This window comes from Canis lupus, chromosome 1 (genome assembly GCF_048164855.1).
Source record: "Canis lupus baileyi chromosome 1, mCanLup2.hap1, whole genome shotgun sequence".
Lineage (NCBI taxonomy): Eukaryota > Metazoa > Chordata > Mammalia > Carnivora > Canidae > Canis > Canis lupus.
In genome coordinates, this window is record NC_132838.1 from 50,151,360 (window position 1) to 50,167,454 (window position 16,095).

Here is a 16,095-nt window from a genome sequence, read left to right on the forward strand (position 1 = left end):
CCTATATTCCATAAAGAAAGGACATCTCAAATTCTCCGTGGGATGTGTTATGTGACCATGTACCTAGACCGGAGTAGAGCAGGGCTGAGATGCAGATGCTGGGTGGTCAGCGAGGTCCATTCAGTAACATGGGGGGTTGGTGCCCTTATGCTAATTTGCAACATTGGCGAGGCCCATTCCTGCCTCTGTAGAGACCTACTTGTCATGGGTCTGCAGGCTGGGAGTGATGAGAACAGTGGTGGGCTCATTCACTGGCTCTCGGCTCTATGGCAGGCCCAGGACAGGGGCCAGGCCTTCAGGGTGAGCCAGACTTCGTGCCCTCGCTCTGATGATGCGTGGAGACCAGGGCTGTGAGCGAATCCTTCTCAAATGTGTGACACCCACAGATGGGAGTTCTCAAGGAAAGTGATGAGAAAATGCATTAAAAAAATTATTTTTTATAAAGGAACAGGAAACAAGATGATAGAAACTATAAAGTGTTAAATCTTCAGGGTGCTGTTATGTATGTATATATTTATTAACTTAAAGATTTTATTTATTCATTCATGAGAAACATAGCGAGACAGAGAGAGAGAGAGGCAGAGACACAGGCAGAGGGAGAAGCAGGCTCCATGCAGGGAGTCTGACCTGGGACTCGATCCCGGGTCTCCAGGGTCAGGCCCTGGGCTGAAGGCGGCGCTAAACCACTGAGCCACCCAGGCTGCCCAGGGACTATCATAGTTTTGAGGCTTCTTAAGATCTTTCTCCTGGTCTGTTGGATGACACTCATGTTTTTAGTTAATTCCAGGTCTCTTACTGTTGCTGTTTTTATTTTTTGTCCTCATTCATGCGTGACCAAACGTTGAATACCATGAGGGATTGAGCTAGTGCCATGGGGTCATTAAGAAGCACAGAAAGAGACAGACACTGGGCCCTGAGGGGCCTTGGTCTGTTCAGGGTCGGGGTAGGCGTGAATGAGGCAGGCTGAGTTCTGGCTGGGGCGCAGGGGCAGTGGGCACTGACAGGTGGAGTCATCAGCATGAAGCACAGCAGAGTGGGTGGGGGCTTGAGAGCCGGCCTGGGACCACGCTGTGGCCTAAGTTTCCCTGCGTGCCGTTCCCCAGCAAACAGCCACCGGATGTCCTCGATTATCTTCAAGTGCGATGAGGATGCTGATATCGGGAGGCCACAGGTTTTCAGTGAAGTTCGTGGCTGCGAGGTGACCTTTGAGTGGAAAACAAAAGTTGTCTGCCCTCCGAAGAAGATGGAGTGCAAGTTCATCCAGAAGCACAAAACCTATGACTTACGGCTGCTGTCCTCGCTCACCGGGTCCTGGTTCTTTGTCCATGAAGGAGTCTCGTGAGTACCTGTTGCCACTTGCTGGCCATGTCCTTCAGGTAGTAGGCTCATGGTGGTCTACCCCCTTTGTCCTTGCAGAGCTGGGGCTGCCACGTAAGCCTGGTGTGCCCCGGGAAGCAGCCCGCTGGCATCAGGGCCAGGGCATGGGGCAGGTTTTGAAGGCAGAGGTGGACGTTTGAAAGGGAGCCTTTGGAACCAGAAGCTGGAGATCAGTGGTTGGTTCCATAGAATGAGTCTTGATCAGCATTGTGCTCTGAGGGACTTCTGTCCACTGCTGGGTGTATGGGTGTGTGTGTGTGTGTGTGTGTGTGTGTGTGTGTTCTCAGCTCTTTGGCACGAACCCCTTTGGCTTTATGTGGGTCCGAGGTTTGTGGGCTGTGGTGGCCGCTCCATGTGCGATTCCCCCTCTGCCAGGGGCCCCCGGATTGGGAAGTCCTCTGTCTGGACTTGCAGGACTTTGGTCCTAAGGTTACCAGCTTGCTAGGAGTGGAGCCACTGCTGCTCTTCAACTCCAGCTCTTCAAAACCACAGCGTCTCAGGGCTCACCCCCACCTGCCTGGGTGACATACTCCCTTCTCCAGTAGCTAACTACTCCTTGGGCCTTTATTTGAAAGTCTGTTTCAGTGCTCCATTCAGAGGTGCTGTGGGATACTTGGTTGTCAGAATGAGTACTGTTCCTGGAAGTTATGCCCAGAGCTGCCACCCAGTGTGTCAGGGCAGACTGACCTTGCACCCCCACCCCCGCATCCCTTTGGATTGTTTTGCAGGTACTATATAAATCTGTGTCAGAAGATATATAAAGGGCCTCTCGACTGCTCTGACAGAGCCAGCATTTGCAAGAAGAGTGCATCTGGAGTCGTCCAGGCCCTGGGGCTCGTTCACACACAGAAGCTGGACGTCTTAGGTAAGGCCCTGGGTCCTTGTCGTGCTCAGGTTATAGGTGTTGCATCCGAGTTGGGAAGGTGAGGGCTTCCTCATAGGACCACGAGGGCAGCACTGGCTTTAGTTGAAACTGACACATACTCTTCCCAATGACTGTTTCTAAAGCATTTTGGAAATTCCTGGAACATTAGAATAAGTACCATTTTGTATTCTCAGAGATAGCAGTTCTGGCAGGTGTATGTGGAGGGGTCACCTCTCCTGGGAACGTACTTCTACCCTGGGAGGGTCACAGTGGTTAAGGTTCCCCTGAATCCTTGCTCCCATTATGGGTTGAGTGTTGAAGTCTGCGTATACATGTGGCAGCATTTATTCGGGAGAGCTGAACGGCAGTTACGTAAGTCTTTACCAAGACTGTCTTGGTAAAGATAGTTCAGGGGTACATTTTTGGAATGTCTTAATAATTTAGAATATAATGAAAGTCTTAACGTTAGTAGAAAATTCAACTTGCAATTGGTTGTTGAGTGGAAGATTCTATCTTTCGTTATTGAGAGAGAACGAGTGAGAGCAAGAGCGTGGATGGGGCTGGGGAGAGGGAGAGAGAGAATCTTTAGCAGGCTTCATGTGCGGAGCGTGTCATGGGGCTCCATCTCACGACTCTTGAGATCATGACCTGAACGAAAATCAGAATCAGACACTTAACTGACTGAATCACCCCGGTATGCCTATCTTTCATTATTTACAGGAGAAGGTAGGTCTTTCTTAGATAGGAACAACTGGGGTGTGTTTGGGGTACCAGAAAGAACAACACCTTTACCTAGCTAGAGTAGAGCGGGGCCCCGAGTTGTCCTGATTAGGCCACAGGGTGACTTGAGTCTGCTGGAGCTGTTGGGAGGGAGAGCAGGTTTCCAAGGGAACCCCTGTCACTCTTGACGAGAAGTACACCAGGTCTTGCAGGTCGGTCACATCACCTGGAGGGGCCCTCCTAGCCCATGGGTTCGGGTTCATGGCCGTCCCCACACAGCTCACAGTGAGGGTGAGGGTAGCTCTCTGTTCCGCAGTCTCATGATTGTATGTGGACACAGGATCAGCCTTTCCCTCAGTTTCCCACAACCAGCTGAAAGAGGTTTGCTTCGTGAAGGACTCACTGGAGCTTGCGTTAGCAGGGAGCTCCTGGTCCCCAGCACACTGGGGGCCCCAACAGGACAGCTGTCCGAGGACAAACACCATGACCCCAATCTCAGTGAGGGCTGCGGCCATTTGGGGTGGAGAAGTTGACTCTCTGTTCCAGTTGCTAACGTTGATCCCCAGCTGTGCTTTCTGCCTGTGTAATCCTCCTGGTGTCGTGAGGTTGGGCTTGGGGTTAGAGTCCAGGTCACAGGTCAGGGGCACTAAGCCGCGGAAGGTCGAGTGGCTTGCCTGGTAGTGCGGGGTGTTTACATTATGACTTGCACTGGTTTGGTTCCGTACTCTAGCAGTTTAAGAATTTCTTTTTAAAGCAATAGAACTCTTTTTTCTAAAATTTTACTGAGGCGCCTAATATTTAACTCATCCAGTACCACTTTGAATTTGGGGAGGGCCAAGAGCCTGGGCCTCTGGCTGAGCCAAGTCCCCTGCGCTTTGACCTGGGTCCCGGGTAGGACATGTGGGAAGCTGGTACGAAGGCCCATGTTCCCCTGGCCTCTCCTGTCTTGGGTGTGTGTGGCTCCCGAGGGCCCCTCCCTGTGGCCCTGAGCCAGGCCGGCTGGGCTCAGGCAGCCCCAGGACAACTCTGGGCAGCCCTACACAGTAGCTGGCAGCAGCGCGAGAGCTGAGCTGGTTGCCACACTGGCTTCTGTGCACTTGCAGCCGAGAACCAGTGCTCACTTTCCTCTTAGATCCTGCAGGTCAGGGTCTCAGCTCTTTATCTGTGTTTTCAGAAGTGGAAAAGTTGAATGCAGAGCCAGAAGACCCGAGAAAACCAGAGTCGTTCTGTTTCTGGTTTTTCTCGTTGTAGTTTGGAGGTCTAGCACCTCCCGTTACTACCGGGGGACTCAGATGAGGGGATTTGTTGGGAAAGCACCTAAAGGACACTGGAATTAGAGCAGCCATGACAGCTGGCATTATGTGAGGTTCTTCTCTCTGTGCCTGTCGCACTGGGCTCGTGGCAGACACTTAGGCAGTATTGCTCTTGCGCAGGTGAGGAGATAGGCTCAGCAGCTGCGTAGCCCAGAGTCAGGCAGCTAGGGAGCAGGCGGGCTGGGATCTGAACCCAGGTCTTCCCTAGCCGTCAGGTTGTGGTGTGGACCAGGAGGCGGTCACCGAGCTTGGCAAGGCTGAGAACCCAAGACTGAAGACTTATGGGTCTTCAGAAAGCTGAACATTTGTTCTGTTTGGGGTTTTAATATAGATGTTGACTTCTGACACTGAAGCTTTTTATAACCAGAAATAACGTCACCTCCATCATTTGTGTGTTTCAGATGACAAAGTCATCGTAACTTACTCAAAAGGTTATCAGTGTGGGGAGAATAAGACGGCATCTGCCGTCATAGAGTTGACCTGTGCGAAGACAGTGGGCAGACCTTCGTTCATGAGGTGAGAGAGTCGGGGCCTCCCCGGGAAGCGAGCATGGAGCGGGGCTCGCCAGGATCTCTCTACAGGGTTTTCCCTTGTGGCTATGCCGACGGGTGTGCAGGGAAAGGGGGTTTGGGTGGCTGCAGTGAGGAGGGGCCCAGGGCTATTAATTGTCCGATAGTGTGTAGAGCTGCTCTGCACCAGGAGGGATTTCCTGGAAAAGGCTGGGACACCATGGTCCGTTGACTAAAGCGGTGCTGTAAAGCAGTGTTTAACTGGACTCTTCAACATCATTGTAGACCCAAAGGGGCAACAATGGGTGCCACCCAAGGCCAGCTGTTCAAGCGGCCTGAGACCCCCAAGTAGGTGGGGCTGGCACCTGGGATGCTCTTGGATTCTACTAGAATTTTCTAGGCAACTCTGCATCTAATGCTAGGAGGAGTTTGGCCAACAGAGGGAGCATATGAGCTGCTGTTTGATTCTTCCAGAAGCTGGGCTGGAATTTCTGGGGAGACCCGGGAATTGTCTGAGGATTTAAATCAATGTAGGAGTCAAAAAAGCTTGTAAAATAAAGTTCAAAAATTTGGGGGCAAATTTTTTCAGCTTTTAGATGTCACACAGTGTTTTTGATTTTTTTGTTTTTTATTGTTTTAAGATTTGATTTATTTATTGGGCTGGCAAGGGGAGTGGGGAACAGATTCCCCACTGAGCAGGGAACCCGACATGGGACTCTCCATCCCAGGACCCTGAGATCATGACCTGAGCCGAACATAGACACTTAACCAGCAGAGCCACCCAGGAGCCCCTAGATGTCACATAGTTTCTTAATTTGAACAAACAAGCCCATATTAAACAGTTGCGTACTTTTTCACATTGCTGATGAGCTAGACCATCATCTTCCTTATTATGCTGTTGAGAAGTGTAAATAATAGCCATCCTAGTGCAGAGGTGCTGGCACGCATCCTGGGGGCAACAGGGGCACAGGTGGGGGGGTTCCCAGAGCTCAGAAGCGCCTGGACCCCTGAAAGCCAGTGGCCGTCGTCCAGGCACACAAGGCTCTGCAAGGCCCCAAGTCAGTGGGCGTGACCGCAGTCCATGCTCCCCTCCATCCAGGTTCGACATCGACAGCTGCACTTACTACTTCAGCTGGGATTCTCGGGCCGCCTGTGCGGTGAAGCCTCAGGAGGTGCAGATGGTGAACGGCACCATCACCAACCCTATAAATGGCAAGAGCTTCAGCCTTGGAGATATTTATTTTAAGTAAGTGGAACATTTTCCTTTAGAACACTGACATGTATTCAAAATTAAACCAGCAATTTAGATCTTTCCCTGGTCGGGGGGAGGGGGGGAGCTGTGAGAAAAATAGGCAGTGTGTTTTAGTTACTGTTTCTAGGTAGTTGTCATATTTTGCTTAAACTGAGGGAAAGCATTACTCAACTATGAAGTTTCAGCACCAAAGATGGTGAATTCTCTCGAGTGTAAAAATAAAGTTGCCCCTCCTCCTTGCCTTCCTGATAGTCCCATGGGTTCGAAGCTGGAAGATGAAACCTGAAACAGTTTTTGATCAGGAAGCCTTGGGCTTACTGGTTTGTGAAAAAAAGAGTTTCTCAGTGGTCTTCCCAGAGGGGTTCCTGAGGTCAGGGGGCCAAGGTGACTGGCCACACACCTGCTGGCTGTGTGGAGGGGCAGCCTGCGGGGGTCATGGTGCGGGGAACGCCACATCTGAGACTGCACACCAGCTCTCAGAGTGCAGGGTGGGAGGCAGGAAGCTGATGGGGTGGAGGTTAGTGCCCTCAGGTGTCTTCCTAGGCCCCCCAGGCTGGCAAAGCAGGAGCAGGGCCGCGACCTGCAGCCCTGCAGCTGTTCTGTGTGTTTGGGTGTATGTAAGTGGGTTTCTGGAAGGACTGGAGGCCCTGCCATCTTTTTTGTCTCTTCAGGCTGTTTAGCGCCTCTGGAGACATGAGAACAAATGGGGATAAGTACCTGTATGAGATCCAGCTTTCCTCTATCACAAGCTCCAGAAATCCCGCATGCTCTGGAGCTAACATATGCCAGGTTAAGCCCAACGACCAACACTTCAGTAGGAAAGTTGGAACTTCTGACAAAACCAAATACTACATTCAAGGTAATTGGTTTCCATTAACATTCCCTGTTCGGCTTCTTTGAGGGAAGAGCTTAACATCTTTGTGAAGAAACTCCCTTAGTTGAAATCCCTGAATTTAAAGCAGGAGTCCTGGTCTGATTCTGTGTCTTGGTACCTGGTCAGCTCAGTGGGCTGAAGAGTTGTGTGAGATGAGCATTTCCCTATAAGAAGAAGGCACCTCAGTTAACAGAGAAACACCTGAAAGCCCAAACCTTGGTGTGAACCAGAGGTTGTGAAGTGGGGGTGAAGGCAGAAGACAAAGTGTGCATGTCCAAGAGTCACCTTCCATTTGGTTTTGTCATGTTGGTTCTTGGCAACTTCAGATATTGTTAGAGAAGAGGAAGATATTTTATGTTTGTCAAAAGGATGAAAAGAAAAAGATAGACACCCTTTAAAAAGTTAAACATGTTTAAAAACCCAGCTGACTTTGATGTTAAAAAGGGCTCCTGAGCTATTCCCCGAGGGGAGAAGCAGCCACTCCCTGAGTGGTAGAAGCCCAGATGTCCATGTTTCTGCTCGGACACTGAGCCCAAGTGTCACTGCACTTAGTCTTGCCCCTCGGGCCCGCCAGAGGGACCCGCCAAAGGTCAGCCTGATTTGCTTTCACAACTCCACGTCATGGTGTAAACGCCCATGGTTCTCTGTTCTTATCCAGTAATTCTGAGTTGGGTTTATTTGGGTCAAGGTGTTTGTTTATTCGTAGTTAATAAAACCCCTTCCAGACCTATTCACTTCAGTATTCATCAACACAGGAAAGTCAGTTTAGTTTGAAGACCACTCTTTGCATTTCGTGAAGAAATGCAGCTTAAATCTCTTCCCAAGTCTTCATTCACCACAGAGGGCAAGAGGAGGAAATCACGGAGCCCCATCTCACTGTGATTCAGAGCTGCCATCCCGGCTCCCCCATCTGCTTGAGGATGTGTGCCTGTGTGCCGGCCTGGCAGGATGGTCTGTTCGGGTCATACCTCAGCCAGTTATGAGTGAGAACACATGGGGCCTTCTTGGGCCCAGCCCGCAGAGCCCGGCTCTCAGGGCTCCCTTCTGTTTGTGGACGTGTCCGCTTCACACACTGAACGCCCTGGCTCTGTAGCTCGGCTGACTGTGGACTTTGAGCCACTGGCAGTTTGGAGAAGGCACCGTCTGCACATGGCTCCCTCACTTCTGACACAAACTACAGGTTTCAGGGAGCTTCCATCACTACCCTGAGGTTTGAGCATTTGCTAGGACTCAGGACTCATTTGAGCTATTACAGTCACAGTTAAGGATAGAAATTGGCCAAGGGAAGAAGCACATAGAATGGCTCCCCAGAAGGGAGCTGGATGCTTCCATCGTCCTCTCCCTGTGGAATGAGGATGTGTTACATTCCTAGTGTCTGTGTGTGTGTGACGATACACACGGAGTCTCACCAACCAGAGACGCTCACCACCACCACCCCCGCCCCAACACTCAGGGCTCCATTGTAGAGGCTGGTTTAGTTGGCGGGCTGCTTGGTTGCCCAGTTGGTCCATTTCATTGTCCAGATGAGCTGATCCCGCATGGCCGGTCCCTGTTCTGAATCCTGCTGTGAGCTGAGGACAGAGGCCAGACCTCTTCTGGGGCCAGGTTCAAGTCATTCCTGCTCCTTGACTTAAGGCAGGGCCTCTGTAATGTGTCAGGCATCTGTGAAAGAAGGTCTTCAAAGAAGACCTTTGAAGAAGGCCCTTCACGTATGATTTTAAGTCTACACCAGCTTTTTAGAAATGTTGGTGATAATGCGGCGTGGCTGTATTGTCTTCCTTTCCAACAGATGGTGACCTGGATGTAGTGTTTGCCTCATCCTCTAAGTGTGGAAAAGATAAGACAAAGTCTGTGTCTTCCACCATCTTCTTCCACTGTGATCCTTTGGTGAAGGACGGGATCCCCGAGTTCAGCCACGAGACCGCCGACTGCCAGTACCTTTTCTCTTGGTACACCTCTGCTGTGTGTCCCCTGGGGTGAGTGTGCTGTCCTGGCACGGACGGCACTTTTGGTCACTTCCCCTTTGGATGGACACTTCCCAGCTGTACCTCCAGCCTGCTCTCAACTTAGCTCAAGCTTATGTTTGTATGTGTCATCCCTACACCCCCACCAGGTTTTGTGGGAATATTCCAGCCTGCCTGAGAACCAGGGAAGCAAACATATAGCCAGTACCCAGCTTCAGGGGCTGTCCAAGCGTCACCCTTCCTGGTCCCTGTCCCCACCACCCACCACTCCCAGTGCATTGGCTGTCCACCTGCCGGCTGCATGCACGAGGCCTGACCGCCCTCACTTTCCCCTGCGCCCCGGCCTTCCCTGGCCGATGCGTCCCCTCACTGGCTTGCGGGCGGCAGATGCTCAGTCTCATCTTTGTGCTCCTAGCACATTTTTCCTTGTGTTCTAGTGCAGGTTCTTATATGATAAATTTCTCTTTAACTTGAACAAAGTATTTATGTTTGAATGAACGAAAACTTGTTCTACAGATTTTGACAATCAGCCGTAGGCCAGGTTTTTATGAGAAGTGTGCATTTCTGTGCTGAGGGCTTTCCGGTAAGGGAACCTACATCTTCTCATGCCCCACAGCCTTCGTCTCTCTGCCTAGTTCTTGGCCAGGTTTAGAGGCACTCATCTAGAACAAAAGGCTACAAGCTGCTGTCCTCTTGGATTTCTTCTTTAGGTTCATCCAGGTTGGTTCTTACAGGAGTTTCTCATCCTCTGTCCCAAGACTAGGATCAGGAGATAAAGTTCCGGCCTTGCAGTTGTTTCTGTTGTTTCCTGAAGAGGGATTTCACTGTAGTCTGGAAAAACTGTGCTAGGGGATGGTGGTGGGGATTCCACATCACATCTGTTAGATCTTAGATTGGTTTTCATTTTTAAAAAGAGTCCACTTTATCGTGTGTTTTCTAGGAACATGGATGTAAGGCAAGTCTTAGCAAATTTCTAAACATTGGTGCCATATAAATAACACACTCAGTGCAATTAAGTTAGGAACCAGTAATGAGAAATTAAGTGAAAAATGGAAACACATTTAGACACTAAAACACACTTCAGAATAATTCCTGGCCCACAGGAGAGCCCGAAGTAGAAACGAGAACACACTTAGGAGTCTGATAAGCAGAGTGGGGTGACCCAGGGATGTGCGTGTGGCCCTCTGTAATCGCCGCCCGCCTCACTCCAGGCAGCACCTACCACCTGTACTCCTGCTTGTGCACCTGTTTTCCATACTCGTGGAAATCTCGCTATCCAAGGACTCTGTCCTTTGCTGTTCTCCACACCCTGGGTTGGGGCCTGCAGGGGTTGTTGCTCGGGGGGATGTGCCACCAAGTGATGTGGCTTCCTTTCAGAGTGGACCTTGATGGTGACAATGCAGGCGAGGACACACAGGAGCACAAGGGGCTGTCAGAGAGAAGCCAGGCCGTTGGGGCGGTCCTCAGCCTGCTGCTGGTGGCACTCACTGGCTGTCTGCTGACCCTGCTGCTTTACAAGAAGGAAAGGAGGTAAGGAGACAGAGGCAGGTGGGCCGTGAGGCCAGTGCTTCAAAGTTGGAGTCCTGGGATCTGAGCTTCTGTGTGTGTGTGTGTGTGTGTGTGTGTGTAAATTATGGAAGCTGTCTTCAAAGCTGTGTTTTTTTAACTGCCTGGGTTCCTGTGACAAGGTGTTCTATTTGAGCAGGGCTGTGGAACCTGTCCCCAGTCTGTGAGCCACATTCTGGTGCTCACGTCACATAGCAGATGCTCTGCAGGCTCTCGGCCTGGCCCATCTGTATCTAGGACATTGGTCTCTGGATGTGTCCTGAGATGGACAAAAAATTAGCACCTTTTATGAGCAGACTTCCTTTTGATCCACTGACCCCTCTACACTATCCTCCCCGCCCCCTTCCTCCCATTGTAAAAGTGAGCATTTACTAGAGCCTGCTGTGTGCCAGGTATGACACCATCCCCTTGGCTCACCTTTTTTGGGTCAGAGGGCTTGTCACCACGTGTGGCTGTCCATCCAGCAGACTTCCACATCATGCATGAGTGAAACACAGAGCCTAAGAGCCCTGTGTGTGGTCAGCCCTGGCAAATGAGAGAGGGCGTCCAGAATCTGTGTGCAGCCATCCCACCCAGAGAGGCATGTGCTGGAATGAAGAGTCAGGGGAGAAGGTCTGGGTGTGAGCTGGTCTTGGCTTAGTTATTTGGCACGCGTAATCTCAGTGCAGCCTTGGGGTGGTGGGAACAACATGGTCTTATTGTAGTCACACAGCACAAACATAGGTAACTTGCTCCTGCCCTCGCTAGACTGCTGAGAGGCAGAGCAGGTTTCAAATCCCCTTCTGTCTGATTCCAGAGCATTCTTTTCACTGAACTGACCCAGCTGCCGTGGGTTTAGTGCGCCTGTGCCGTGGAGGGCCATGCCTGTGGTCGCTGCGGCTTCTGTCAGTGGGCGCTCGAGGTGGTGGGGCTGGCCAGGTGGGCCTTCTGCCCTGCTGGTCCCACCCAGCAGTGACCACTCGCCTTACAGGGAGATCGTGGTGAGCAGACTGACCAGCTGCTGCAGGAGAAGTGCCAACGTGTCCTACAAATACTCGAAGGTAATTTCCCACCTCCCCTGCCCCCAGTATCGGGCTGTCCATATGGTGATGACATCAGTCGGTGATGACAAGAAAAACACAAAAGGGGAAGCATCATCCATTGCTTTGAACCAAAGCACATGTCCTTTTTTCCTATAACTTTTTCTCATTGTGATTATAGCCAATTTTCTTAGAACATTTAATACTGAAGTTGTCTCTACTTTTTTGGCTGTATTTATTTGGGGGAGGGTTTTTTTTTTTAAGATTTTATTTATTTGAGAGAGAGCAGGAGAGAGAAAAAGCATGAGCTGGCAGCGGGGGGCTAGGGGCTGGGGGGTGGTGTTGCAGAGGGAGAAGCAGGTTCCCCGCTCAACAGGGGGCCCAACTTGGGGCTTGATCCCAGGACCCTGCTGAGATCATGACCTGAGCTGGAGGCAGATGCTTAACCGACTGAGCCACCCAGGAGGCTTTTGTTGGCTATTAAAAATAATAATAATAATAATGAAAATTTTTGTGTATCTGCCATTTGGATGGTTGGCTTTCAGATAAATTTCCCCCAAACACATTATTTGTTTAAAGAGCATATGCACGCTCGTGCCTCCTGATACAGCCACCATACTGCTTTCTAAAAGGCTTATTTCAGACACAGTCACCTCCTTCCTGAGGCTTGTCTCACCACTTGGCCCCTCCTGTCCCCTGAGGGCACCTAGCTCAATGTGGAAGCTTTCCTCCTGGCCCTGTCTGCCTTGGCAGGCTCTCAGCAGGAGCTGACCTTGCCAGCTGACCCTTCCTTTCCCTGATGGGGGAGCCTGGGAAAGGGGTGACTGCAGGGGGCAGGGAGGGGTTCCCCAGCTCATGAGTAGGTCCTGGAAGGGAGGGTGACAGAAGAGCAGAACAGGCTCCAGGGTCTCGCTTTGTCTCATGCAGGTGAACAAGGAGGAGGAGGCGGATGAAAACGAAACCGAGTGGCTGATGGAAGAGATCCAGGCACCGACCCCGAGGCCCGGGAAGGAAGGACAGGAGAACGGGCACATTACCACGAAGTCCGTGACGGCCGAAGCCCTCACCTCCCTGCATGGGGATGACCAGGACAGTGAGGATGAGGTCCTGACCATCCCAGAGGTGAGGGTGCACTCGGGCAGAGGGACTGGGGCCGCGAGTGTGCCGCATGGGAGGATCCCACAGAGGAGGGGGCTTCGGGAGAGCGCCGATGGTGCAGGGGGGCTGGTGACAGGGGACAGGGTCCGCAGGGGGAAGCCACGGCCTGTGCCACAGAAGACCGGGACCTCCGGCGGCCTGGCATCCTTCCACGACGACAGCGACGAGGACCTCCTGCACATCTAGTCTCCTGGTGCCTACGGGAGACGCGGGTCCGGCCTCGCCAGGCACCTCCAACCAAATAAGACTTCAGCTCGATGATGCTTCTATCATTTTTGCCTTTAACAAAAACTGTTTCAAAAGGGAAGAGTTTTTGTGCTGGGGGAGAGGGTGAGGAGGTCAGGTTTACAGTCCTTGGAACGAGGCTCTGCTCCTGTCACTGGGGGTGGGGCCGGGGCCCTGGGTTTTGTCCCCAGCCCTCACTTTAAAAGCGTGGCAGCCGGGCGCTTCATAGTGTGTGCCCGGGCCAGACGCATCTTGGAACCGAGGGCTGCGTATTTGAGAAAAACCCTTGCTGCTTTAGGCCCTGTATGGTTTTGACCATTATATTTTAGCATTTAATTCTCTCCTCCTATTTATTGACTTTGACAATTACTCAGGTTTGCGAAAAAGGAAAAAAAAAAAAAAAAAAGAACAAAACAAAAAACATAAAAAAACAAGCCAACAGCCTTTTTCCCCTGACGGCAGGGGTGACGTCAAGGTTCATCCCCCGCCCGGAGGAGAAGCTGTCGGTGTGCTAGGAAGGTTCCATATGAGATTTTTGAACTGGTCAATAATGTAGCCTCTAAGTTAGAACGCTCCATTCTGTCCTTCCTCTTTGCTTCCTGTTTCCTAAGGGAACGCGCACGTGCACGCACACACACGTGCAGAGGTCCCCGAGTGCCTAGGCTCTGGAGGCCTGTTCTCTGCCTCTTCAGTCAGTAACGGCTGCAGCTTTTTGCATGACGTCTTCAATCCTAGGTGCGCAGAGCACATTTATCAGTATTTCTTTCGCCGGCTGGTGAATTCAAACAACCCACCCAAAGATTATTTTTGTGTGTGTGTGAGAATGGAGTTGAGATGTCAGAGAAAATAACTTTTTTCCAGATTTGGGATATAGGTCTCACCTCTTCAGGTTCTCATGATACCACCTTTACTGTGCTTATTTTTTTAAGAAAAAAAAAGTGTTTATCAACCATTCGACCTATAAGAAGCCTTAATTTGCACAGTGCGTGACTTACGGAAACTGCATGAAAGCCGATGGGCCAGCGTTTCGCCCTAGCGTTGCACTTGGGATTCCTGCTCTGGGGGTGCTGGGTTGGCCTCTCAGTGCTGCAGGACAGGAGGGCGGGGCCACTGTCCTTCCCTGGCTGTTGGCACCTTTCTTGAAGTGTTTAATGAATGACTTTTCTCAAATTATAGAATTGTATATAGACTCAGTGGTATTCATGTACTGAAAAGCAAACTACCCTACAGAATTCCTTGGTTTGTACTCGGTTTGGCTGGCTAATTTTGATTTCAACATGAGTGTATTTTTTAAAATTGATTTCTTCTCTCATTTTTTTCAATCGAATTTACTGTAATATAAAGTATTCAATAATTTCAATAAAAGATAAATTATTAGTCGAGTGTTATGTTTTCTTCGCCCCCCCCTCGATGTGAAGAGTCGCTGAACCCATCGCCAAGTCTGGGAGCCTGTGTGCTCTTCTGTGGAGTCCCCAAAGAGGTCTGCATGTGGGTTTCGGCGGTGGGGTCCTGCTGGCCCTTCGTGGGCAGCGCTGGGGCTGCCTCGCCTGCATTCGGCTTTCTGGGGGTCTGACATGTCAGCCCTCTTTTTCGAGAAAGCAGACGTCACGGTGTCCCCAGTTTGCTAAAGCGGACACCTAGGAGTTGGTTGTCCTCAAGCTTCATGTCCAGGGGGCTGTTCTCTCAGGCCTCTCCCGCCTGCTCACTTCCCTCTAAGACACACACAGGAAGGCCCTCCCCACCCCTGTTGGGTCAGGAAGGCCACTTGCAGGCACCCACTGGCCGTGTTGGTGAACGTGATGGCAGAGGTCTTCATCTGAACCCGCGGCCACCTGCCAAATGCTTCTGGGTGTTTGCTCGGACTCTTAAGAACCTCAACCGCCACTGACTGCCCTGGGCTCTGAAGACAGTCACCACCCTTGCCAGCTGTTGTGGGTAGTATTAGAAAAATGTGACCTGACAGCAAATAGTAGGAACTATGATGTTTTCAGAGAAGTGATTTTATTGGTAAGAGGACATCCCTGATACCCGGATACCTTGAACCAACTATCTCATGCCCTTTTGTTTGAGACTGTCCGAGCGTGGTGGAGGAGCAGAGTAAGTGGGGGATGAGCATGATGAGGCAACCCTGTGTCAAGGAAACCCTAGTAAAGTAGAAGTCTGCTCTTAGAACACCTAAAACTATTCTTCACCAACCACTGAAACTGTATAGTGCATACGATGATCCCTTCCAGAAGGTTGATTGGCACCTGGGCATTTAAAACAACATCGGGGGATAATCCAGTCCTTCATGAGAGTTAACCGATGGACATGTAAGTCTCTTCTTGGGGTTCAGGTACTAGGGGTGATGAGCATTTTGGGGACAGGTGGTTTAGAGAGGTTAGATGTAAATCTCCATCAGCTTCTGAAGACCACTCATGACTCAGGTGTGCTCACACGGCTTACTTCTCCAGCTGCATTCGCTGGTCCAATTTTCACAAACGTGAGAATCCCTGGCAAAGGGAACAGAACTGAACCGGCTTTACCAAACCGCCGCTGAACTTGACAATTGTATTGCAGTGGCGTAGGCTGCGTGATGTCACCTCCGGCCGTGTCTCTGGTCTCCCTGTTTTCCAATTACATCCTTCTGCAGCCGTGATCAAGGGAATGTAACTGCTGAAAACTAGCTCGTGATTGGCATATTATGGAGTTAACGGAGTTAATATATATATATATATATATATATATATATATATATATATATATTTTTTTTTTTTTTTAAAAAGGGTAAGTTGGCCTTACCCTTGAGCAAGCCTGTTGGGTGGCCTGAGAGCATGGGGCGAGCCAGTGATCCCTGCAGAGAGCATGACCCCTGGCCCTGGGGGTGACCTTGGTGAGCACTCCGCCCTCTGAGCTCTGGAGGGAGGGAGGGTAGGAAGGTTTCCAAGAAGGTACGGTATGCAGCGCTTTCTAAATGTTTGCCGGTGAGGTCAGAGGTGGGTCCTCATCCACTAGGACCGGTGTCCTTACAACAAAGACAGAGACAGATGTGCACTGAGAGAGGAGGATGTGACGACATGGGGAAGACGGCCTTCCACAAGCCAACGAGAGGCCTAGAACACATCCTCCCTTCTTAGCCCTGAGAAGAAACCAGCCCTGCCACACTGTGGTTTTGGGTTCTGGTCTCCAGGACTGTGACCTCTAATACATGGCCTATGATTTCAGTTCCCCTGGCCTGTGGCCCTTTGTTACGGCCGCCCCGGGATGCTAATCA

The 16,095-nt window shown here is 50.9% G+C and overlaps 1 protein-coding gene across 1 annotated transcript in view; it reads left to right on the top strand.

The window, feature by feature from the left end:
* IGF2R (insulin like growth factor 2 receptor) overlaps positions 1-14,219 on the top strand; it is a 99,458-nt gene extending 85,239 nt beyond the window's left edge. The window contains exons 40-48 of the mRNA XM_072829853.1: positions 1,104-1,338; positions 2,106-2,242; positions 4,677-4,791; positions 5,884-6,030; positions 6,708-6,895; positions 8,700-8,886; positions 10,252-10,404; positions 11,411-11,480; positions 12,387-14,219. Coding sequence (XP_072685954.1) covers positions 1,104-1,338; positions 2,106-2,242; positions 4,677-4,791; positions 5,884-6,030; positions 6,708-6,895; positions 8,700-8,886; positions 10,252-10,404; positions 11,411-11,480; positions 12,387-12,803 — 1,649 coding nt within the window. The 3' untranslated portion in view covers positions 12,804-14,219. The remainder of the gene's footprint in view (positions 1-1,103; positions 1,339-2,105; positions 2,243-4,676; positions 4,792-5,883; positions 6,031-6,707; positions 6,896-8,699; positions 8,887-10,251; positions 10,405-11,410; positions 11,481-12,386) is intronic.
* Positions 14,220-16,095: the final 1,876 nt, after the last annotated feature.